Source organism: Oncorhynchus keta, chromosome 21 (genome assembly GCF_023373465.1).
Source record: "Oncorhynchus keta strain PuntledgeMale-10-30-2019 chromosome 21, Oket_V2, whole genome shotgun sequence".
In the NCBI taxonomy this organism is placed as follows: Eukaryota; Metazoa; Chordata; class Actinopteri; order Salmoniformes; family Salmonidae; genus Oncorhynchus; species Oncorhynchus keta.
This window is the reverse complement of record NC_068441.1, coordinates 36459628-36486165: the sequence shown is the minus strand read 5'-3', so window position 1 is coordinate 36486165 and position 26538 is coordinate 36459628. Positions and strand designations below refer to the sequence as shown.

The 26538-nt window shown below is 41.4% G+C and overlaps 1 protein-coding gene across 3 annotated transcripts; it reads right to left on the bottom strand.

Moving 5' to 3' along the window:
- Nucleotides 1–48: 48 nt before the first annotated feature.
- Nucleotides 49–26538, bottom strand: camk1ga (calcium/calmodulin-dependent protein kinase IGa). Of its 3 annotated transcripts, XM_035764565.2 has the most exons (14): nt 26470–26538; nt 21320–26182; nt 20010–20115; nt 15094–15219; nt 14925–14999; nt 13612–13750; nt 13159–13282; nt 12802–12877; nt 12506–12618; nt 3409–3487; nt 3145–3232; nt 2684–3003; nt 2458–2569; nt 49–2304 (listed from the first exon to the last, which is right to left on the bottom strand). In XM_035764565.2, the coding sequence occupies exons 3-13, from the start codon at nt 20093–20095 to the stop codon at nt 2497–2499; spliced, it is 1299 nt and encodes a 432-aa protein (XP_035620458.1). In that variant the 5' UTR covers nt 20096–20115; nt 21320–26182; nt 26470–26538; the 3' UTR covers nt 49–2304; nt 2458–2496. The 3 variants fall into 3 exon arrangements, with proteins under 3 accessions (XP_035620458.1, XP_052329753.1, XP_052329754.1); XM_052473793.1 differs by lacking the exons at nt 21320–26182; nt 26470–26538 and having other exon boundaries at nt 20010–21259; XM_052473794.1 differs by lacking the exons at nt 20010–20115; nt 21320–26182; nt 26470–26538 and adding an exon at nt 18064–18264.

Sequence of the window (26538 nt, the reverse complement as noted above, 5' to 3'; positions counted from 1 at the left end):
GTGATTGTGTAAGGCGAGAACACCAAAGCACAGAAGAGGAAGTTTATATAATTTTTTTTATGAAGAAACAAAACAAAGACGCAAAGTATAGTGCCGGTGGTTATAAGACATGAGCATCTCCAGTCATACAGTTACAAGGGCATCGTCAAAACAAGAGGAAGTCTATAGCAGCTTATGGCATAAAAGTGGCACATATCATTTAACCCTATATGTAAAGTGGTGTTAGTGCACAGGACCACTTTAAGTGGTGTAACCATCTTCTCTTACACAGAGAAACAACAGCCCTCCAAACCCTTCTCGCCCTAAAGTCAGTGTGTTATGACATGGGTGTCAGGATTCAAATAGTGAGACTTGTCAATGACATTCAAACCTGTCAGCAAGCTTCATAACAGTCAAAAGCCTTACATTTAGGATTATAGAAGATAAAAAGAGGATTCAGTCCATATAAAAATACATAACACTTGATCAATAACATCTCGAAACCCTTCTCCTTGAATACTGATATGTTGTACAGTATTCATTAACTTTTCCATGAAACCATTATTTTACCAGGTTTCCATTTTTCTCCAGATCCATTATTAGTTTCAGATGTGAGTGAAAGAACAACAAAGCTTGATTCAGTTCAGACAACAACACATAAAGTAGCCAAAGCCAATTAATTAATTAATTAGAATCTAGCTGTCACAGCCATCATATCAGCAAAAAAAAGTATATATATACATATACATATATAAATAAAAGTACATTTGTTTTCCATAGGTCAATAACCATTAGTCATAGACAATTATACATTGCAAATACAGTACCAGTCAAAAGTTTGGACACACCTACTCATTCAAGGGTTTTTCTTTCAACTATTTTCTACATTGTAGAATAATAGTGAAGACATCAAAACTATGAAATAACACATACGGAATCATGTAATAACCAAAAAAGTGTTTAACAAATAAAAATATATTTTAGATTCTTCAAAGAAGCCACCCTTTGCCTTGATGACAGCTTTGCACACTCTTTTCATTCGCTCGCCCAGCTTCATGAGGTGGTCACCTGGAATGCATTTACATTGAAAGTTGATGAAACTGCCACTCATGAGGACCCAGCGTTACTTCTGCTGCAGAGGATAAGTTCATTAGAGTTACCAGCCTCAGAAATTGCAGCCCAAATAAATTCTTCAGAGTTCAAGTAACGGACAGATCTCAACATTAACTGTTCAGAGGAGACTGTGTGAATCAGGCCTTCATGGTCAAATTTCTGCAAAGAAACCACTACTAAAGGACACCAATAAGAAGAAGAGACTTGCTTGGGACAAGAAACACGAGCAATGGACATTAGACCGGTGGAAATCTGTCCTTTGGTCTGATAAGTCCAAATTGTAGATTTTTGTTTCCAACCGCCGTGTCTTTGTGAGATGCAGAGTAGATGAACGGATGATTTCTGCATGTTTAGTTCTTACTGTGAAGAATGGAGGAGGAGGTGTGATGATGCTTTGCTGGTGACACTGTCAGTGATTTATTTAGAATTCAAGGCAAACTTAACCAGCATGGCTACCACAGCATTCTGAAGCGATACGCCATCCCACCTGGTTTGCGCTTACTGGGACTATAACTTGTTTTCAATAGAACAATGACCCAAAACACACCTCCAGGCTGTGACAGGGCTACTTGACCAAGAAGAAGAGTGATGGAGTGCTGCATCAGATGACCTGGACTCCACAATCACCCGACCTCAACCCAATTGAGATGTTTGGGATGATTGAAGGAAAAGCAGCTAACAAGTGCTCAGCATATGTGGGAACTCCTTCAAGACTGCTGGAAAAGCATTCCAGGTGAAGCTGGTTGAGAGAATGTCAAGATTTGTTTAACACTTTTTTTGGTTACTACTTGATTCCATACGTGTTATTTCATAGTTTTGACATCTTCACTATTATTCTACTATGTAGAAAACAGTAAAAATAAAGAAAAACCCTTGAATGAGTAAGTGTGTCCAAACTTTTGACTGGTACTGCATGACAGAATGTATGCTTCTAAAGCTTCATCGACAGTAGCTTGGGTCAGAGAAATTAAAGTTTGCATTTGTGTGTGTGAGTGCATACATTTGTGCGTGAGTGTAAATGTACTGCACTGTAATTAGGTATGAACCCCAGGTCTTCCTGTGTTCTCCTCTGGAGAAGGTTCAGGCCCTTGCTATGGCCCCTGGAAATCTCAGAAGAGCACTACAGAAATGAACCAGCAGGAGGCAGCAGACAGACACCTGTAGAGCAGCAAGGAGTGGCTCAAACTTATTGACTGCAACACTGCAGAAACACTGGAGAGAGAGAAGGGGGGTTCACATGAAGATTCATATAATTAAAGTGAGAAAGTTGGGTGTTTTCCTATCAACTTATCTCTCTGTATTTTGTTTATTGTGTGCATGAGTGTATTCAAAAGAACATGCATTGTGTATATGAGACCAATTTACCTTGACGTAGTTGAATTGATCCTCAGACCAATCAACCAATCACATGACAGAACACACCCCAGTTTGCATCGTCTGGCCATTCCTATTGGTCACCCTGTCCATGGCGTCACAGCTGAAACACGACATTAAAAAGCAGAGCCTTCAGAACCACAGATTCTACACTTAGTGGACATAGCTGAACCCCCCGACAGCTACATTCCACTCCACTCAGTCCACTTGGACTCACCTCTTAGCTGCCGTGAATGAGGAGCAATTCTCTGCGTTATAGGTCTCCATGACGACCGGCGCGTGCATGGGCTCGCTGTGACTGGCTCTCAGGCCCCGGTACTGTGCCTCTGGAGGGGTCATGTGACACACTGGGATCGGGAGGTTGCTGGTGGAGTCAACATCCTCTGTGGTGATGTTGTTGACACCCCGCAGGGGATTCTGGGAGTTGCAGGGGTTGATGGCTATGGCAGGGATGGGAGGGAGAGGGGCGTCGGGGTCGGCGTGAGCCAACTGCAGCTTCTTTATGTGTTTGATGGCTGCTGTGGCATTGAAGGCTTGCTGTAACACACACAAACACACAGGAATATTAGCATTCATATGTTTGTATAAATAATCGGGTTTTGTTAATAATAATAATAATAATAATATAATAAATGTATGTATGCTAGCATACTGCATGTCGCCTCATATGTTGCTCACCCTCCATTTGGACTTGGCAAAGTTCCTCTGGATCTGCATGCTGACTGATTTATAGATGTCCTGATCCCTCGCTGTCTTTCCAATGACCCTGCAACAGGAAATGACATTGATAGGGTCACCAGGAACTAGTAATAAACAGGAAAGAGTGAGCTACCTAGACACTGATCTGAGGTCAGTTTTCTATTTTCCTCCTCTGATGGTCATAGTTAAGATGAGCAGAGGATAGGCTGAGGATATGCAACAGGATCTGTGTGTGTGACTCACCAGGGGTGTCTGAGGGCCTGTTCTGTGGTGAACCGTTTGTTAGGGTGCTTCTGCATCATGTTCCGGATGAAGTCTTTCGCTATGGAAACAGAGACAGACAGAAACATCAACAACTGACATGGAACTTTCAGCCTTCTAAAAATTATGAATTTCTTTAATATATACAGTACCAGACAAAAGTTTGGACACACCTACTCATTCAATGTTTTTTCTTTATTTTTTAAAACTATTTCCTACATTGTAGAATAATAGTGAAGACATCAAAACTGAAATAACACATATGAAATCATATAGTAAACAAGAAAGTGTTAAAACAAATCAAAATATATTTTATTTTTGCGATTCTTCAAAGCAGCCACCCTTTCCCTGGATGACGGCTTTGCACACTCTTGGCTTCACGAGGTAGTCACCTGGAATGCATTTCAATTAACAAGTGTGCCTTGATAAAAGTTCATTTGTGGAATTTCTTTCCTTCTTAACACGTTTGAGACAATCAGTTATGAGAAGGTAGGGGTAGTATACAGAGATAGCCCTATTTGGTAAAAGACCAAGTCCATATTATGGCAAGAACAGCTCAAATAAGCAAAGAGAAACTACAGTCCATCATTGCTTTAAGACATGAAGGTCAGTCAATACGGAACATATCTGTCACGACTTCTTCCGAAGTCGGTGCCTCTCCTTGTTCGGGTGGTGTTCGGCGGTCGATGACGCCGGTCTTCTAGCCATCGACGATGCATTTTTCATTTTCCATGTGTTTTGTCTCGTTTTTCCCACACACCTGGTTTTCATTTCCCAATTACTGGTCATGTATTTAACCCTCTGTTTCCCCCATGTCTTTGTGTGTGATTGTTTATTGTTAAGGTCGGTACGTTTCCGACTGGTTTGTTCCGGGTGCTGTGTTCACCCGTGTTGTATGGTAACCATTATTGTTCGCACATTGATTTAGTTACTTTGTGCTATTTTCGCAAGTAAAGTGCGTTCACTCATCTCTGCTCTCCTGCGCCTGACTTCATGCACCAGCTACACCCACCGCCTGACAATATCAAGAACTTTGAAAGTTTCTTCAAGTGAAGTCACAAAAACCATCAAGCTCTATGATGACACTGGCTCTCATGAGGACCACCACAGGAAAGGAACACCCAGAGTTACCTCTGCTGCAGAGGAGAAGTTCATTAGAGTTACCAGCCTCAAAAATTGCAGCACAAATAAATGCTTCAAAGTTCAAGTAACAGATACAGTGCCTTGCGAAAGTATTTGGCCCCCTTGAACTTTGCGACCTTTTGCCACATTTCAGCCTTCAAACATAAAGATATAAAACTGTATTTTTTTGTGAAGAATCAACAACAAGTGGGACACAATCATGAAGTGGAACGACATTTATTGGATATTTCAAACTTTAACAAATCAAAAACTGAAAAATTGGGCATGCAAAATTATTCAGCCCCTTTACTTTCAGTGCAGCAAACTCTCTCCAGAAGTTCAGTGAGGATCTCTGAATGATCCAATGTTGATCTAAATGACTAATGATGATAAATACAATCCACCTGTGTGTAATCAAGTCTCCGTATAAATGCACCTGCACTGTGATAGTCTCAGAGGTCCGTTAAAAGTGCAGAGAGCATCATGAAGAACAAGGAACACACCAGGCAGGTCCGAGATACTGTTGTGAAGAAGTTTAAAGCCGGATTTGGATACAAAAAGATTTCCCAAGCTTTAAACATCCCAAGGAGAACTGTGCAAGCGATAATATTTAAATGGAAGGAGTATCAGACCACTGCAAATCTACCAAGACCTGGCCATCCCTCTAAACTTTCAGCTCATACAAGGAGAAGACTGATCAGAGATGCAGCCAAGAGGCCCATGATCACTCTAAATGAACTGCAGAGATCTACAGCTGAGGTGGGAGACTCCGTCCATAGGACAACAATCAGTCGTATATTGCACAAATCTGGCCTTTATGGAAGAGTGGCTTGAAGAAAACCAGTTCTTAAAGATATCCATAAAAAGTGTTGTTTAAAGTTTGCCACAAGCCACCTGGGAGACACACCAAACATGTGGAAGAAGGTACTCTGGTAAGATGAAACCAAAATTGAACTTTTTCGCAACAATGCAAAACGTTATGTTTGGCATAAAAGCAACACAGCTCATCACCCTGAACCAATCATCCCCACTGTCAAACATGGTGGTGGCAGCATCATGGTTTGGGCCTGCTTTTCTTCAGCAGGGACAGGGAAGATGGTTCAAATTGATGGGAAGATGGATGGAGCCAAATACAGGACCATTCTGGAAGAAAACCTGATGGAGTCTGCAAAAGACCTGAGACTGGGACGGAGATTTGTCTTCCAACAAGACAATGATCCAAAACATAAAGCAAAATCTACAATGGAATGGTTCAAAAATAAACATATCCAGGTGTTAGAATGGCCAAGTCAAAGTCCAGACCTGAATCCAATCGAGAATCTGTGGAAAGAACTGAAAACTGCTGTTCACAAATGCTCTCCATCCAACCTCACTGAGCTCGAGCTGTTTTGCAAGGAGGAATGGGGAAAAATGTCAGTCTCTCGATGTGCAAAACTGATAGAGACATACTCCAAGCGACTTACAGCTGTAATCGCAGCAAAAGGTGGCGCTACAAAGTATTAACTTAAGGGGGCTGAATAATTTTGCACGCCCAATTTTTCAGTTTTTGATTTGTTAAAAAAGTTTGAAATATCCAATAAATGTTGTTCCACTTCATGATTGTGTCCCACTTCATGATTGTGTCCCACTTGTTGTTGATTCTTCACAAAAAAATACAGTTTTATATCTTTATGTTTGAAGCCTGAAATGTGGCAAAAGGTCGCAAAGTTCAAGGGGGCCGAATACTTTCGCAAGGTACTGTACATCTCAACATCAACTGTTCAGAGGAGACTGCGTGAATCAGGCCTTCATGGTCGAATTGCTGCAAAGAAACCACTACTAAAGGACACCAATAAGAAGAAGAGACTTGCTTGGGCCAAGAAACACAAGCAATGGACATTAGACCGGTGGAAATCTGTCCTTTGGTCTGATGAGTCCAAATTTTAGATTTTTGTTTCCAACCACCGTGTCTTTGTGAGATGCAGAGTAGGTGTACGGATGATTTCTGCATGTGTGGTTCCCACTAGAGGTTGACCGGCATGGCCGATTAATTATGGCTGATTTCAAGTTTTCATAACAATCGGTAATCATCATTTTTGGACGCTGATTATGGCCGATTACATTGCACTCCACGAAGAGACTGCATGGCAGTGTCACGTTCTGACCTTAGTTCCTTCGTTTTTGTTTTAGTATGGTCAGGGCGTGAGTTGGGGTGGGCAGTCTGTGTTGGTTTTTGTGTTCGGCCTAGTATGGGTCTCAATCATAGGCAGGTGTCGTTAGTTGTCTCTGATTGAGAATCATACTTAGCCTTTCGTGGGTGTTTATTTCCTGTTTAGTGTTTTGTCATTCACCTTACGGGACTGTTCGTTTGTTGTTTATTGTTTTTGTTCAGTGTTCATTTTGCTTCATTAAATTATGGACACTTACCATGCTGCGTTTTGGTCCTCCAAACATTCTCGCTACTCCTCCTCAGAAGAGGAGGACGAGATCCCTTACAGGCAGGCTGACCTGACCACCTGTTATGCGAGTGCAGCAAGCAGCCAAGGTAAGTTGCTATCTAGCATTAACTTCTTAAGGCTGAGATCCCGTTAACGGGATCGATACAGCCAGTGAAAGTGCAGGGCGCCAAATTCAAACAGAAACTTCATAATTAAAATTCCTCCAAATATACAAGTATTTTAAACCATTTTAAAGATAAACTTGCTGTTAATCCCACCACAGTGTCCGATTTCAAAAAGGCTTTATGACGAAAGCACACCATTTGATTATGTTAGGTCAGTACTAGAGGTTGACCGATTAATCGGAATGGCCGAATAATTAAGGTCCATTTCAAGTTTTCATAACAACCGGAAATTGGTATTTTTGTACGACAATTTTTTTTAATACAAATTTTATTTTACAACTTTATTTAACGAGGCAAGTCAGTTAAGAACAAATTCTTATTTTCAATGACGGCCTCGGAACGGTGGGTTAAATGCCTTGTTCAGGGGCAGAACGACAGATTTTTACCTTGTCAGTTCAGGGATTCAATCTTGCAACCTTACGGTTAACTAGTCCAACGCTCTAACCACCTCCCTCACGAGGAGCCTGCCTGTTACGAGAATGCAGTAAGAAGCCAAGGTAAGTTGCTAGCTAGCATTAAACTTATCTCATAAAAACAATCAATCATAATCACTAGATGATATTACTAGTTTATCTAGCATGTCCTGCGTTGCATATAATCGATGAGGTGCGCATTCGCGAAAAAGGACTGACGTTGCTCCAACGTGTACCTAACCATAAACATCAATGCCTTTCTTAAAATCAATACACAGAAGTATCTATTTTTAAACCTGCATATTTAGCTAAAATAAAGGTTAGCAGGCAATATTAACCAGCTGAAATTGTGTCACTTCTCTTGCGTTCATTGCACGCAGAGTCAGGGTGTATGCAACAGTTTGGGCCACCTGGCTCATTGCGAACTAATTTGCCAGAATTTTACGTAATTATGACATAACATTGAAGGTTGTGCAATGTAACAGCAATATTTAGACTTAGGGATGCCACCTGTTGATAAAATATGGAACGATTCCGTATTTCACTGAAAGAATTCTAAATGATAGTTTCTGGATTCGACCATATTAATGACCTAAGGCTCGTATTCTGAGTGTTATTATTTTATAATTAAGTCTATGATTTGATAGAGCAGTCTGAGCGATGGTAGGCACCAGCAGGCTCGTAAGCATTCATTCAAACAACACTTTCGTGCGTTTTGCCAGCAGCTCTTCGCAATGCTTCAAGCATTGAGCTGTATATGACATCAAGCCAATCAACTCCCGAGATTAGGCTGGTGTAACCGATGTGAAATGGCTAGTTAGTTAGCGGGGTGCGCGCTAATAGCATTTCAAACGTCACTCGCTCTGAGACTTGGAGTGGTTGTTCCCCTTGCTCTGCATAGGTAACGCTGCTTCTGTCACGTCCTGACCTTAGTTCCTTTTTTATGTCTCTATTTTAGTTTGGTCAGGGCGTGAGTTGGGGTGGGCATTCTATGTTTTTGTTCTATGTTTTGTATTTCTGGTTTTGGCCGGGTATGGTTCCCAATCAGAGGCAGCTGTCAATCGTTGTCTCTGATTGAGAACCATACTTAGGCAGCCTGTTTTCCCACTATGATTTGTGGGTAGTTGTTTTCTGTCTTTGTATTAGTTACCAGACGGAACTGTTTCGGTTGTTCTTTTTGTTTGCTTTGTATTGTAGTGTTCAGTTCAGTTTAATAAAATGACGAACACTTACCACGCTGCATATTAGTCCGATCTTTCCTACTCCTCCTCATGAGAGGAGGAAAACCGTTACAGCTTCGAGGGTGGCTGTTGTCGGTGTGTTCCTGGTTCGAGCCCAGGTAGCGGCGAAGAGAGGGATGGAAGCTATACTGTTACACTGGCAATACTAAAGTGCCTATAAGAACATCCAATAGTCAAAGGTATATGAAATACAAATCGTATAGATAGAAATAGTCCTATAATTCCTATAATAACTACAACCTAAAACTTCTTACCTGGGAATATTGAAGACTCATGTTAAAAGGAACAACCAGCTTTCATATGTTCTCATGTTCTGAGCAAGGAACTTAAATGTTAGCTTTCTTACATGGCACATATTGCACTTTTACTTTTTTCTCCGTATTATATTAAGTTAAAATAAAAGTTTTCATTCAGTATTGTTGTAATTGTCATTATTAGAAATATATATATATATATATATATATATATATATTTTTTTTTAAATCGGCCGATTAATCGGTATCGTCTTTTTTGGGTCGGTAATCGGTATTGGTATCGGCATTGAAAAATCATAATTGGTTCGACCTCTAGTTCCCACCGTGAAGCATGGAGGAGGAGGTGTGTTGGTGCTTTGCTGGTGACACTGTCTGTGATTTATTTAGAATTCAAGGCACACTTAACCAGCATGGCTACCACAGCATTCTGCAGCGATACCCCATCCCAGTTGGTTGAGAGAATGCCAAGAATGTACAAAGCTGTCATCAAGGCAAAGGGTGGCTACTTTGAACAATCTCAAATATAAAATAGATTTTGAATTGTTTAACACTTTTTTGGTTTCTACATGATTCCATGTGTTATTTTATAGTTTTGATGTCTTCACTATTATTCTACATTGTAGAAAATAGTAGCTTAACGCACCACCACTAATGAATGACCTGTGGAGCTTTTCAAAGTAATGTTTTCTTCACCTCAAACAGCAAGCAAACCATGTCTGTTTTTACATCCATTGAGAATTACAATAGTTCCTCAATGTATTTGAAAAATATTTCCAGCTCTCTCCCTTTCGATAACCCCCTCAGCATGAAAGGGAAAAATGTCATGCTCTGATCCTGTGGAAATTTCATAATAAAAGGCCTATCAGTGCTTGACTTGGACTGAAATAAGTTCAGGTACTAATTTTGGGTGTTGGTACTGTTGATATTGAAATGCAGGAGCTCCACAATACTTTTGAGCTAATATTCTATAAGAGGAAGAGGAGCTCAAGCAGTAGAACATTTGAGGTGCCAGTACCCAGCTCCGGTGAGCTGCTTCCCAAGTCAAGCACTGCTTCTTATCTCTTGGGCAAATAGCCTACAGCTGTGTCTGTCCTGAGCTTACTGGCATGGGAAACTCAGAGGGCCCAGAGTATTTTGTACAATGTTGCGCAAACTTCAGGCCGGACCCAAGTTAATAGTTGACACAATGTTTCAAATTTCGTTTCACAAAAATATGCACATGAACACCATAATTGGCACGCAGAACGGTAGAAATGGTAAGATAAAATGACATTCCACATGAGAAAGGTTGCAGACTCCACGTGTAGGCTATAACCGACAACTTCAGGAGAGTAGTAGCAGAATCGGCAAAAGTCAGCAGGAGTGGGAGGAGAATAGTTGGGTCAATTTTCTTCTGGTTATCTAGATCTCTGGTGCCCTCTTGAGGCATCAAACCGTAAGCTTAAGCATCAGACAAGCTCAATGCATATAGTTGATTTTATACACATTTGATTTTTGGGGGATTTTTTACACATAGGGTGTGTCTATATATGGAAAAAATACAGTTCGTGTCATCGATTGGTCGAAAGAACAGACGACTTTCGGTCTAACAAGATTTTTTTTGTTGTCAGGTAGCCCTACTATGTACATAAGTAGATATTATCAAAAGGGACATCTTTTTTCTAATTAAACAATGGGCAGTTTGGGTCGCGGTTTGATGTTTTTGTTGTAAATGTCTAGCCTGCAAAGTTGCTGTTTTTTTTACATGGTCTGTGCGCTGATTGAGTTTGACATACCCTGGGCTAGCTTTCTATGTAGCAAGCTATTTATTTAGCAAGATAAAAACACGGAGTCTAACGTTAGCTAGCTAGCTAGCTGCTGGGAGGATGTCATGTCATTGGAGGAGTGGGTGAATGCCGACTTTTCCCCCTCATTCATTTTTTGTTGGCTACAGCTAGAGCTGCTGCAGGTGTCATTTGGTTAACTAGCGAAAAATGTGAATCGCTTTGCTAGCTAGCTAGCTAGCTACAGTATGCTAACTTGAACGACTGTTATCCACAGTTAGCATACCTCTTAGTTGTCAATCAAATGTATTTGGCATGGTCAAATGGGCAGGCAGGCAAGTTCTCATTCAGTTGTCAAAAAGTGGGTTTGGACAAGCATGCATTGGCATGCAGACTGCAGAAAGACAAGCAGGCTACTGTTCCTCATCATTTATCAGTGCAATATTGATGGGCAACTAGCTGAAAAAGTTTGAGAAGGTTTATCTAATGTTCCCTCAATAGATTTTAGCTAATATTGCCCTAGCTAGCATTAATTGCTGTTCTTGTTGAGGTACATGGTTAACTGAGGGAGAGATAGCCTACCTTTTCATGGTTGTTTGATCACTAGTACTGTGAAGTTCTCAAATGTAGGACTTCCGTGGCACATATTTGCAGAAATCCATTCGGGTGTATTTTGTGGTTTCTAGTGATCTAAAGTTGCGCTGTTGCTATTGCCTGTAAACACACAATCCAGCTCAAAGTGAATGATGGCAGACCCGTGTGGCAAATGGCTAATTTGCATATAGGCCTACAATAGCTCTGATTGGCTATAGCGCATCCGTCTGCATAGAATACGGTCTGCGTAGACTCTGGACAGGACAGAGTTTTTATTCGGTTTTATTTCCTGCAGTGTCTATTAGTGTCCAAACGCACGGACGCTTTCACACTCTATATTGCTATAGAATTTTCACAAATGCCTTATTCTACATCTGTAATGTCTGCTTCCAACTCACACTCTCAAACACATAGATCCCCTGAACGCAGCTCACTTTCCAGCCCACACTCTCAAACACATAGATCCCTTGAATGCAGGTACCTCTCCAGATCCCAATCACCTGAATTCTGATCACCTGTTCACACACCTGTATGTCATTTACACACATTATTTAGTTCAGTTCTGTGCACCCCATCATTGTGAGGTATTGTTTGTTTTGGTACACATTCTATTCAGAGCGCTGTTTATTTCTGTATTAGTCCTCCCGTGTATCGTAGTTTTTGGCCATCCTCGCTAACGACACCACCCTGCCTGTACTTTGGCTATTAGATTTCCTGTCAACCTCTTGCCTGATCTCCCGGACTACGTTACTACCCTTTCCCTGCCTGTACTGTTACCTTTTTGGAGTCCCTGTGTATGACCTTCTGCCTCCTCCTGTGGTCCTTTATTAGTAATAAACACCTGCTGCGCCCTGCGCTTAACCAGCACTGTCTCCCATCGTACTCATTACAACGTCATTCCCAAACATTCTATGAATTTATGAAAACGACCATATCGAAGTGCTCGCTTGTCAGAAAATGTAAAAAAAAAAGGTGTCATATTCTTCTTTGAGGTGTATATGAACAGATTTTAATAAGATTTCATGTTGCTAAAATGCTGTCAGTTCCACTTTAAATACCCTTGTTGTTGATGTGGTGGTATTTGTCTTACCTGACTCAGAGATGTCATCCCAAAAAGGCGAGTGGAAAGCGTAGTCGGCCCTCATGATCTTAGCGAACAGACGTGTCTCGTTGTCCTCAAAGAAGGGAGGGTAGCCACACAGCCTGTCACACAGAGAGAGAGGGGGAACATACAGTCGTTTTTAAAGAGTTAACATAGAATTACAATAACTTTTCCCAAAAGTGATATAGAACTACCATCTCACAATGCAGTCATCCTGATACTATGAAAGGGTTGAGAGGAGGTGCTGGCAGATATAGATCTAGAAGTCCTAGATAGGCACTCACAGGATATATGTGATGACTCCTATGGACCAGCAGTCCACAGCCTTGCTGTAGGGTTTCTGAGCCAGAACTTCAGGGGCTGTAGAAGATCAAATATAAACAGGGTTAGATACCATGCTAATACTATCTAGCGGTGCAATGACCAACCATCTAACACACACTTGCTGCACATCTGCATTAAATGAAATCGCATTGGTCACATGCGTTGAATACAACAGTGTAGACTTTACCGTGAAATGCTTGCTTACGAGTCCTCTGCATCATTGGGAAGGGCTCGTAAGCAAGCTTTTCACGGTAAAGTCTACACCTGTTCAGCCCATGTGACAAATTTGACTTGATTTGACACACACACTCTCTCACCAACATATCCTGGCGTGCCGCAGGCTGTGGACATCACTCCGTGGTCGGACATCTTGGACAGGCCGAAGTCACTGATCATGATCTTGGAGTTCTCGTCTGAGTCGAAGTATAGCAGGTTCTCTGGCTGCTCTCACACACAGGGAGACAGAGGGGGAGAGGGTCAACAAGCGGCAGAGGAACTGTTCTCTCAACATGGTATATAAAAAATAGATGGGTTCGAGGTTCGCTGTGAGTAAAGTAACGCTCCCTATACTTTCAATGCATTTTCTAGTAAAAAGTGGGTAAATGCTTATGTGTGTTTACCCTCCAATACACCACTGATGATATAGTAACGTGTTTGAAACATGTTTGGAGTGGCAAATTGTATATTATTTATTTACCTTTTAGCTACATTAAAATGTACTTTGATCCCCACTCTCTACCAGGTATGTTGACTGTGTGTGTGTAACATACCTTGAGGTCCCTGTGCACTATGCTGTTCTCGTGAAGGTAGTTGACTGCTTGCAGTACTTGGCGGACCAGCTGGCTGGCGTCCTTCTCTGTGTACACCCCCCGATCTATGATACGGTCAAACAGCTCTCCACCAGACACCCTAGGAAAGAACACAGATCAGAATCCCCCCACCATATTCACCATCATCATCCGCATCATCACCATAAACATCCTCGTCATCACCATCATCATCCGCATCATCACCATAAACATCCTCGTCATCACCATCATCATCCGCATCATCACCATAAACATCCTCGTCATCACCATCATCATCCGCATCATCACCATAAACATCCTCGTCATCACCATCATCATCCGCATCCGCATCATCACCATAAACATCCTCGTCATCACCATAAACATCCTCGTCATCACCATAAACATCCTCATCATCACCATAAACATCCGCATCATCACCATAAACATCCTCGTCATCACCATCATCATCCGCATCATCACCATAAACATCCTCGTCATCACCATCATCATCCGCATCATCACCATAAACATCCTCGTCATCACCATAAACATCCTCGTCATCACCATAAACATCCTCATCATCACCATAAACATCCTCGTCATCACCATCATCATCCGCATCATCACCATAAACATCCTCGTCATCACCATAAAAATCCTCGTCATCACCATAAACATCCTGTTCATCACCATCATCATCCGCATCATCACCATAAACATTCTCATCATCACCATAAACATCCTCGTCATCACCATAAACATCCTCGTCATCACCATAAACATCCTCATCATCACCATAAACATCCTCGTCATCACCATCATCATCCACATCATCACCATAAACATCCTCGTCATCACCATAAACATCCTGGTCATCACCATAAACATCCTCGTCATCACCATCATCATCCGCATCATCACCATAAACATCCTCGTCATCACCATAAACATCCTCGTCATCACCATAAACGTCCTCGCCATCACCATAAACATCCTCGCCATCACCATAAACATCCTCACCATCACCATAAACATCCTCGCCATCACCATAAACATCCTCGCCATCACCATAAACATCCTCGTCATCACCATAAACATCCTCGTCATCACCATAAACATTATCATCTTTGGCATCACCGTCATCAGCATAATCATCATCACCATTCTCATATCCAGCATTTACAACCCTTATTAAACACCCGACTAATACAGCAAGTTCTCTAAAATAGTAACATTTATCTGTAGGCTAATACATGTATTTAGCTTATGTAGTGATAAGGGTTTGCACTCACAGCTGCATGACGAGGTAATAGTGTGTCTGAGTCTCATAGAAATCTTCCAGTCCAATCACATTGTCATGTCTTATCCTGAGAGGAAGATTGAGAGATATGTGATGTTAACTTGTTCAGGTGTGAGAGTGTGTAAGAGTATGAGCGTGTGTGTCTGCGTGCATGTACTCACTTCTTCAGCACAGTGATCTCGTTTTCTAGGTTGCTACAGCTGAGGTGTTTTTTCTTCAGACACTTCAGGGCGTACAGGTTTCCTGTCTTCTTCTCTCGCACCAAATACACCTCGGAGAACGAACCCCTACACACCCACACAGACAGACAGAGAAAAAGGTTAGTAGTAGTAGTAGTAAGGCGCCCCTGGAGGAAATTAGGGTTTAAGTCCCTTGCTCATGGGTACATCAATAGATTTTTCAAGTTATCAGCTCTGGTTCTCGAACCAACGACCTTTCGGTTACTGGCCCAACACTAACAGCTAGACTACCTAATGTTATGTGCTGAAGGTGGAGTCACCACCACCCAGCCTCACTAGCCAGGCTCATAGCTGACACACAGCTAGGAACGAGATGAGGTTGTCCCAGATAGAGGCTCAGGTATGGCGTGTGCTCCTGAGGCCTGTGCTCCTGAGGCCTGAGAATAGCAGCAGGGCAGGACTAGGGCTCAAGCACTTTACATAACCCAGCCTGAAGCTCAGGACAGGGACCCCTAAAATGATTGATTGATTGATTGAACTGATTAGATCATTAAAAGTAGTAGTCTGCTCAAGCGGGAGACAACATAACATACATAAACAATTATTGCCGATAAAAACACAATAAAGCCCGGAGGCTTATTTCCATTGTGGTCTTAATTTGTTCATTGTGTCCGTTTGTCTCTGTCTGACCTAGCACAGTCAACCCTGGATGAACCCTGAGCAGGGTGGGTTGTTTCTTCTTCAGACCAAACAAACACCCCAGCCATAACATGACATCAGGAGAGAAGTTAGTGTTAATGCATGGGAATAATAATGGGAATTGATGGGAAATTATGTAAATATATCACTAGCCACTTTAAACAATGCTACCTTATATAATGTTACTTACCCTACATTATTCATCTCATATGCATACGTATATATTGTACTCTACATCATCGACTGCATCCTTATGTAATACATGTATCACTAGCCACTTTAACTATGCCACTTTGTTTACTTTGTCTACATACTCATCTCATATGTATATACTGTACTCGATACCATCTACTGTATGCTGCTCTGTACCATCACTCATTCATATATCCTTATGTACATATTCTTTATCCCCTTACACTGTGTATAAGACAGTAGTTTTGGAATTGTTAGTTAGATTACTTGTTGGTTATCACTGCATTGTCGGAACTAGAAGCACAAGCATTTCGCTACACTCGCATTAACATCTGCTAACCATGTGTATGTGACAAATAACATTTGATTTTATTTGATTTGCTTGGGAGGGAGCCAAAAGGATCCTAAGACTCAAAATGGATCTACCCTCCATCTGCTGATTTCCCTGTTTGAAGGAGACCAAGGTGAGGGTAATCCTCTGTTTAGCAGACACTCTGGGCCTGACCGTCACATTACGACACCTGTGAAACCGATGCAATGAGTGTGTTTGTGACCAAAGACATCACTGTCTGGGAGAGACAGACATACAGACAGACACAACTAGGCCTGGGTTCAAATACTGCACTATTTGTTTTCTGTCAAACACTTTGATTGAGCTTGCCACTTCGCTTCCTGGCAAAATGGGACCAATATACTAGTTCCAAAAGTGCAAATTCCTCTCATCTGATATTCCTAAAAGGCTCCATCAGACACTTAACGTATTTGAAAGAAAATTATACTAACTGAACCCAGATCTGATGAACACACACATACAGATACTTAAATTCACACTCAAACTCACACATGCAGGCACACACATTCCCTCACACAGTAAACACACAGACACACAATCCCAGGCCCCTAATCCTATAACAGAGTTAGGATGTTCCTGAGCTGTAATGACGTCATTGCTCACCTGCCTGGCTCACACCTCTCTCTCAACGTCAGCCTCTCATTCACAGCCAGGGATGTTCTGGAGTATAAGCTGCTTGAGGAGAGGCTGATGAGTTGAGCAGGAGCCTCAGATAAACAGGCCAGGGGCCAGCAGACATACCACTCTCACGCTGCAGATATCAGCATTGTGTGGACAACTGGACAACGCTGTTTCTTCTATTTGATTTCGCAAAGCACAACAGACTCTGAAACAGTCATAAAGCCCCCTATACCCCACACATACTGTACATTCAAACACATGGGCTAATGTATAAACACACACAATACACCAGTGTTTTCCCTATATGCTGAAGAAAATCCTAGGGGAAACCCTGCAAAAACTAATACCAACACATGCACATGCCCACAAGCTGACATGAACACATGGCCGCACACACACACAGACAAGCACACACTCAGGCACAAATACACAACCAAACATGTACGCTCACACACTGGGCAGATATTAGTTAACCATTTTTACTACATTTTTAATGTCCTGTCCTCTTTTGGTTACTGTTGCTATCTCATCTCAAACATCTCTAAATAATTGTCTGTACTTGGGTCCTAGTTGAACCATATCTAAAGAGAGAGAAGCTGTATTGTGTGAGCGCCAAGTATTCCACCTCAGTTGATAAAGAAGACCTGCCCTGACCTGGGTCCTGATAATCTGATAATCTGGGTGGAATGTTCAGGCCCGTCCAGGATTATAGTGCCAAACTAGGATCCTTCTCTGGAAACCGGTAAAGAAGGTCTCCTGGAGATCCACTCAATCATGTAATAATGGCCCTTTTCTCTGAGTTAAGAAGCTGACAAGAGTCGCTGCCCAGCAACAAAGGTCCACTGAAAACGACCAAGCAAAAAATGTCTGCCGTGCATCACCCAGGTAGGTTCTACATATTAGATTATGTGAATTATCCCAAAAGCTAAACAATAGTGAAGACATGAAATAACACATGGAATCACGTAGTATCCAAAAAAGTGTTAAACAAATCAAAATATATTTTAGATTTTAGATTCTTCAAAGTAGACACCCATTGCCTTGATGACAGCTTTGCACAATGTTGGCATTCTCTCAACCAGCTTCACCTGGAATGCTTTTCCAACAGTCGTGAAGGAGTTCCCACATATGTTGAGCACTTGTTGGCTGCTTTTCCTTCACTCTGTTGTCCAACTCATCCCGAACCCTCTCAATTGGGTTGAGGTCGGGTGATTGTGGAGGCCAGGTCATCTGATGCAGCACTTCATCACTCTCCTTCTTGGTCAAATAGCCCTTACACAGCCTGGAGGTGTGTTGGGTTATTGTCCTGTTGAAAAACAAATGATAGTCCAACTAAGTGCAAACCAGATGGGATAGGGTATCGCTGCAGAATGCTGTGGTAGCCATGTTGGTTAAGTGTTCCTTAAATTCTAAATAAGACAGTGTCACCAGCTAAGCACCCCCACACCATCACACCTCCTCCTCCATGCTTCACGGTGGGAACCACACATGCGGAGATCTTTGTTCACTTACTCTGCATCTCATAAAGACATGGCGGTTGGAAACAAAAATCTAAAATTTGGACTTATCACACTAAAGGACAGACTTCCACTGGTCTAATGTCAATTGCTCGTGTTTTTTGGCCCAAGCAAGTCTCTTCTTATTGGGGTCCTTTAGTAGTGTTTTCTTTGCAGCAATTTGACCATGAAGACATGATTCACGCAGTCTCTGAGTAGTTGATGTTGAGATGTGTCTGTTACTTGAACTCTGTAAATATTTTTTTTTGTGCTGCAATTTTTGAGGCTGGTAACTCTAATGAACTTCTGCAACATAAGTAACTGGGTCTTCCTTTCCTGTGGTGGTCCTCATGAGAGCCTGTTTGATCCCAGTGCTTGATGGTTTTTGCGACTTCACTTGAAGAAACTTTCAAAGTTATTGACATTTTCATTAAAGTAATGATGGACTGTCATTTTCTTTGCTTATTTGAGCTGTTCTTTCCATAATATGGACTTGGTCTTTTACCAAATAGGGCTATCTTCTGTATACCACCATTACCTGGTCACAACAACTGATTTACTCAAATGCATTAAGAAGGAAAGAAATTCCACAAATTAGCAAGGCACACCTGTTAATTGAAATGCATTCCAGTTGACTACCTTATGAAGCTGGTTGAGCTGGTTGAATGCCAAGAGTGTGCAAAGCTGTCTTGCTACTTTGAAGATTTTTTTAATACTTTTTTGGTTACTACATGATTCCATTTGTGTTATTTCATAGTTTCCACTATTATTATAAATGTAGAAAATAGTAAAAATAAAGAAAAACCCTGGAATGAGTAGGTGTGTCCAAACTTTTGACTGGTACTGTGTATTTATTTATTAATGAAATGTTTTTGTTGTTGGGCAGATAGGTTCCCGATATCCCAACATCATAACTAGCTACAGTACCAAGATGCCATTTCAGGCTATCAATCAAGTTAGAATAGCTAGCTTGTCTAACTATTTTAGCTGTCATGCTGGCAGGAAAGCAATTATTAAATATACTGAATAAGATTCACATTCCTTTTAAACTTTTACCCAGATTTTAGCAGAAATGCAGAGAAGCCTATTTAGTTTCTTTAAAAAGAAAACACCAGTCAGGAGGATACAGACAGCTCAAGAGGTATGCTTAGATATAAAGAAAATAGAATAGAATTAATCATAATGATTATGGCTCTAGATTGTAGGAAAAAGCTGCTTCAGGTGTATGAAAAGTGCTAAATTCTCCAACTTCCCCGACGGGGGGCCTAGCCCCCTTCAGACCACCGCTCAGCCATACTTTATGTCCCCTCAGATTTTTGGGGTGTGTGAGGGCCCTGCCCAAAAGTAAAAGTGCTTTGAGTTATAAAGTAAAATGCATTCAATGGCTTGAGGCACAGAGACAGAGTTAAAATGAAATTAAAACCTAGACACCAAGGTTTGCCTACAGTGTCCCCTTAGAATGATTAAGTCGTGGTTTTAAACACTGACCTGGCTAGGAAAACCCTCCAGGCTCCAATCATATCAGACAAAGTACTTACGATCCCAGCGCTTGTTTGAATTCGAACACATCTCTGATGTTGTTGGTGACTTTCTTCCAACTGCAAGTTATTTCTTTGCGACCCATGTTGTCGTCACTGCAGGCTCCTGGAACAACAACATACAGACAGGCAGGTTTACTCTTCTGTCTCGTTAAGACTGGGCTGTCTTAGATGTATATACCTCGATTTTTGTAAAGACAACCCTCACCACACATAAAGAACATGACCAAACACTTTGGGCCAGTGTTTCACAAATGGCGGGTGGGTACTGGGGACCGACCCACTGGTAGGTCACAGCCAGTTCCTCTTGGGTCACGTCTTAGGAATAATATGGCTAGACACATCGTTTGGGCACAAGAAAGTTTGAAAGGCTTCAAGTAGATCACAAAACAAAAAATTTTTGGGGACCACGGCTTTGGTGGATATCTCTGTTAGATACCTTAATTTTGTATACAACCCTGTTTTCCTTACATAAAGCTAGCATGTTCAGTATGAGGTCAGTCATGATTGGGCTAAGCTTGTTTGTACCTATTACTTACAGAAGGCCCAAAGGGGTGCAGGATTAGAGCTGCCTAGTAATGGTTACTTTTCTACCCCCCCCCCTCCTTTCTCTGCCAATTCAGGAAACAGATTTACTGCTGATTCCCTGACAAACCCCCAAAACTTGGTCTACTTATCATCCTGACCTTCACATGAGGGAGTTGTTGTGCCTCAAACTCTCACCAAGCTAGTTGTTTATTTTTAAATCAGCATCTGAATAAAAAAGTATCTTAAGCCCCCTTGAGTTCTCTGAATGCCATCAGTCATATCAGGCAACATAGAAAGTGTAGGTAGACCATGGTAGAAATCCATTTCGGGAGAATCTATAAATGGAGTTGGTCGTGTGTCCTTTCCATGCAGATTTCTTTTGGTAAGCTTTGTCCAGTTTAAAATGAATCCAAAAAACAACGTATTTTCCAGATCATTCATAATATCCAGTAGCACTGTGGGAAGAATCCGGTTGATCATCTGATAGCATCCATCCAATAGGTCCTCAGAACAGTGCATAAAATGTTCATATTCCTTTTACACATGGATAAATCAGGTGGATGTTGAAAACTATACCCATATGAAACTGTAAATGGTTCATTACTTGAAGCCAGAGATAGCACTTAATTTAAATTATATAACATGCTCTATTTTATTTTTATAAACAACTTTATTTTCTCTAATAATGTAGCCTAGACTAAACACTGAAAACACTGACACAACAACAAAGTCTTTAGATCTTAATAACTGAATGGAAAAGTAAAATGGCCATTTGTTCTTACCTTAGGTACAGAGAGGAGCGAGCGGACACTTTTTGAGGTATCTCGATAAACCTACCTGCCTCTTCCCAGTAGACACTTCTACCGAGCGTCTAGGGGGCGTGTTTTGCGCTCCACATCACTTGCGCTGCAGTCCCCCAACACATTCTGCGCGGTTTATTCGCGACAATGCAGTATAGTGTCAGTGGATAACGTGCTAGTTTACTGTATAGGAAAACAACCCGTAACCTGCCAGATTGGCATATTTTGCTTTAGATGGCCTCATTGTGAACCTATGGCAAGACTATTCAACTACGTAATTGCATTCTGGGGGTGCATACATTACTTTAAATAACTATATGAGTGCTTTTAATATTGTATTATGTCATAGTATCACACATTTGCATTTGCAGTATTATAAATTATGAGTAAATTGTTGACAATATCTATCTTTGTTACATCTTATATTGTTATATGGGTGTAAAAACAATTTAACAGCTTCAACCGTTAAACCACATTGAACACCATCAACCACAATTCAAGACTGTCACTTCCAGCCTCAATAAAGCTATTACAACTTCATTAATGCCTTGGCCAATCAGAAAACATATGATTAGTTACTGGGTAAATGACAAATAACAAATAGATCTCGCTAGATTTGAGCATACCTCAGTATGATTTACCTCTCGTTCGTTCAGCCGTTCCTATGGTTAAAGTTATTGGGGAAAGAATAGGGTTTTCGGTTTATTACAGAAATGCTTCAAAATTCACAAAAAGTGACTTTAGCTGATGAAGATTCTCATAGAACAAAACCTATAAGATCCCCTGGCGTGTATCCAAACACCTTCCAAAAAATACATACATTTTCCCATAGGCTATGTTCTACGAACCATGGCAGATTTAATGCCTACAAAAATGAAATTACCATTGCTCTCTATTCCACACATTTCAGAAATCCATGTAAAATAACTGAGTTTAGTTTAACAAAAAAAGAATACTATTTTACACAATCATCAAACTGTTTCATTATATTTCAGCGTACCCAACTGCAGGTGCACATTGTTTGGCTGGGTATATAATCTACAGCCTAAATATGACGCCATCACCCCAATACCACACACAATTAGGCGCCTGCTGAATATCATAATGTGTAAGTCCCAACCTGTCTCCTCCCTCTGATATGAAAGCTGTCCTGGTTCACACCAAGCTGCAAGCATTATCTCTGCCGTTGTATTGACAATAGTGTGTGTGTGTGTGTGTGTGTGTGTGTGTGTGTGTCAGGGTTTGGAGACCCATGGCCTCTGGCCACCTATTAAAATATAAATGCATGACAACATTCATCATTTCTGATTCTATGATTGTGATAGTCCCCTCTCTCTGCCATAGAACACGTTTTATAAGGCGCAAGACTGGACACCCTAAACTAAAGCTGGATGAAGAAGATTTTAGGGAGTAGAGAAGCCCTGTAACAGATTAAGAGGGTGCTAGCGCTTTCTCTATTACCTCATCATTCACTGCTGTTGTAGTTTTGTACCTACATACAGTTGGTCAGTTCTGTCTGCAGTGTCCCTCTGGACTGAGGGGTCAGATCAAGACCCTACCACTACCAGGTTAGGAGTTCTTGAAAAGCATGTTCTTGAAGAACCAAAACATGAACCGGTGAGCTGAACATGTGAATAAAACTGCATACAGTCTGCTGTATTCCCTAAAATGGGGAGTCAATATCACATAAAGCTACATTAGGTTCAGGGTTCAAATATGGAAATGCCTGGCCTGCTGGGCACTCCCACTTGCGTTTAAAATGCCAAAATACCATCAGAGTAGGATTCTATTGCACATGACTCAGCCCATATGCGACCTAGGCGGTGCAGCATAACCAATCGGGGCTGCAGTAGGCCTATATATAAATAGACCCTTGCCATATATGGATCTGTGCCATTTACTTAGAACTGGACTGTGTTTACAGCTGTGGTTGTGAGTGTTTTGAGATCAAAGCAAAAGCTGCATGTAGCCATGTGTGCACATTTTATTCATAACTTTGCTAGTTAGTGAGCTTTTAGCCCACTTGTAATTTGTAGTCAGCAATAGGGGAGTGATTGTTTCCTTCAAGAGCACAAAATGTGTACATTTCTAGACATCTTTGAAAAGGGAGTCAGGTAAATACATTTGATTTTGTCTTAAAAGGGGCAGTGGTGTATTTTGAGACAGGCTTAAATAAGCTAAGTAGCCAACATGCAGAGGGTAGAATAATTTGTCTGATTCTCTATAATAATGGTATGGGAATAATAATGGATATTATTTTGTAAAGTGGTTTCTTGCAACAACAAAATTTTCAGTCACCTCCTTGTCTGAAGGGCAAGTGGATAAACAGGTTTAATGTCAACCTCTACGAGATCAGTGTCCCTATACTGGGACGGTTGTTGCTAACTGTCGCTAATGTGACTAGAATGACATAAGTAACATCCAACTTTCCAGGAAATAGACATGTCTTATGTGTAGAAAGCTTAAATTCGTGTTAATCTAACTACACTGTCCAATTTACAGTAGCTATTCCAGTTAAAATGTATCATGCTATTGTTTGACAGTGCACAACAAAACTTTTATCACAGCACTTGATTTGATATATTCAGTAATCTTGCTCTGATTTGTCATCCGGAGGTAAAAACATAACAGTTTTGTTTGATAAAATACATTTGATTCAAAATGTAGGAACTGGGTTCTAAAGTTTGAACCCCTGCTGTTTCTGGTCCCACAAAACTATGCTACATATTCACCTACATTATTTTCACATTTCCACACACTTCAAAGTGTTTCCTTTCAAATGATATCAAGCATATGCATCCTTGCTTCAGGTCCTGAGCTACAGTTAGAATTGAAAAAAAGGGTCCGATCCTTGAGGTTATTAATGTCAAGCCCTGCATGTTTTTTCCCCAAATGTTTCCTAGAATGTAGGTACACTGAACACCACACATTGGCTGAATGATAGAACAGCTAATTCCATGTTAAAATGTTATGGGAGGCATTTTCTCCATTGTTTTTGATGGTAGGCCACTCTGGTAGGCCTACATGATCAAATATTGTAATTGGCCACTGTTAAAACTGAGGGTACAGCCTAAGTGTTAACAATAAACGCTCGCTGGAAGTTGCACAGAATTTCACAACATTCAAGTTTGAGCTCAGCAGACCTGAAATTTGCTGTGCCAAAAAAAATGAGGGAACATTGTCAATGTGTGCACTACCATCAGGCAGGGAAGCTATCAATGTCATCCCAACCCAGACTTTTTAGGGCAAGAGAGGATACAGTTAGGCACGAAGGGTCAATGTAAAGTTGAAAGTCTGTGTTGCCCAGCAACAGCCCCAAAACATCACTGCTCTAGAGGTGATCTGCATGGAGAAATGGGCCAAAATACCAGCAACAGTGTGTGAAAACCTTGTGAAGTCTTACAGAAAATGTTTGACCTCTGTCATTGCCAACAAAGGGTATATAACAAAGTACTGAGATAAACTTTTGTTATTGACCAAATACTTATTCTCCACCATAATTTGAAAATAAATTCATAAAAAAATCCTACAATGTGATTTTCTGGATTTCTTTTTCTCATTTTGTCTGTCATAGTTAAAGTGTACCTATGATGAAAATGACAGACCTCTTATCTTTTTAAGTGGGAGAACTTGCACAATTGGTGGCTGACTAAATACTTTTTTGCCCCACTGTATACCAGTCAGTCAGTTCTAAGCCAGCCCACTGTACCTTCACTCACATTCTTCCTAGTCTCCCGTCTTCTCTTCACTGTCCAATCTGTTTATTATGATAAAAGATGGTTATATATTAAACCTATGTCAGTGTGCTGCCATTGGTGAGATTTCAAGCGAGCTGTGGAGTGAGCTTACTGCACGCTCTTACCTCTGTTACAATCATCCCTCTTAAAACTCACTACACAGCGAGAGACTCCAGTTGTTGAGCTGAGCCCAACTGCAGATCTGGGTCACAGCACCAGTAAAACAGATTTCAGTGTGCTGCTAACAGTATAGCTTCTTCCACTGTCCCCGTCCCCATAACGGGCTCGAACCAGTGATCCTCTGATCGCAAACACACGTGACCGCCCTCCTTGACAACGACGACGCAGTTGCAGATGGTGAGTTTAATAATAATGAACATAGCGTGTTACAAAACAAGTGCCGCGTCTAGACATGAAAACAAAACCAATACAGCCTGATGACTGAGGGTGGTGAGGGCTATATGAAGGGATAGTAATCAGGGTGGTGATGAAGTCCAGGTGCGCGTAATGTGGGTTGCAAGGACCAGTGCTTAGTAGACCGACAACATCGAGCGCCTGAGGAAGGGAGTAGGCGTGACAACAACGTACTGTACCAACCAATTGAGCTATAGCAAAGGATCCAGTTTGCTATCCGTTGGTGATATTTCAAGCTAGCTGTGGAGTGAGTTTACTGTACATTCTTAACTCTGTTACTCTCATCCCTCTTAAACTCACCGCACAGCGAGAGACTCCGGTAGTTGAGCAGAGCCCAACTGCAGACCACACTATGGGAACTCCTGCATTCACAAAGCCATGCCCAGTTTGTCTCAGTTGGTAGTGGTGCATAGCTCAGAATTCAGTTCTTAGACCTCAGTGGTACAGAAGTAAAAATATGCATGACTAAGTTGCTTTGGATAAAAGCATCTGCTAAATCCTAGAACTCTGTAGTGTAGAGCTGAGATGCAGTGCAGCAGAAGTGAGATATCAGAAGCTGTGGTGTGGAACCTTCAGACCCCAGAGGAGGAACCCCAGCAGCAGGAAGAAGTAGAGAGCCAGGAGGAGCAGCACCATCCACATCCAGTAAGACAGCCATGTAGCTAGGAGGCGCTGCTCTGACAGCACCACTAGCCTGGAGGGAAACGGATGCATACAGATTAAAATAATGATCTCAGCAAATTTCCAGTATTCATGCTATGGCCAGATTTATGTCTTCATCATCATTATCTAAAAGTTGCATGTTTGTTTACAGGGAATCCCAGGCTGTGTGTCACTATTGCCTTCAATATACATACTTTTTTAGCCTGTCCAGATAATGACAACTGTCTGCTATATCAGTTGAATAATATGGTGTTATCTTAATACATTTTAACATGACTTAATAGCAGCTTAATACTGTTAAGTCATCTTAACACTCACGGTTCTGTGGTGCAGACTGTGGTGGTCTCGGATGTGCCTGCTCCAGACCCCGCCCCTGACCCCGCCCCC

Excerpts from the sequence above, each read along its gene's own strand:
- camk1ga (XM_035764565.2), bottom strand. The coding sequence starts at position 20,095 with ATGGGTCGCAAAGAAATAACTTGCAGTTGGAAGAAAGTCACCAACAAC. Across the intron at positions 3,233-3,408 it reads CAGGCCCTCAGACACCCCTG|GGTCATTGGAAAGACAGCGA; the intron begins GTGAGTCACACA and ends TTCCTGTTGCAG. Across the intron at positions 3,004-3,144 it reads TTGCCAAGTCCAAATGGAGG|CAAGCCTTCAATGCCACAGC; the intron begins GTGAGCAACATA and ends TGTGTGTTACAG.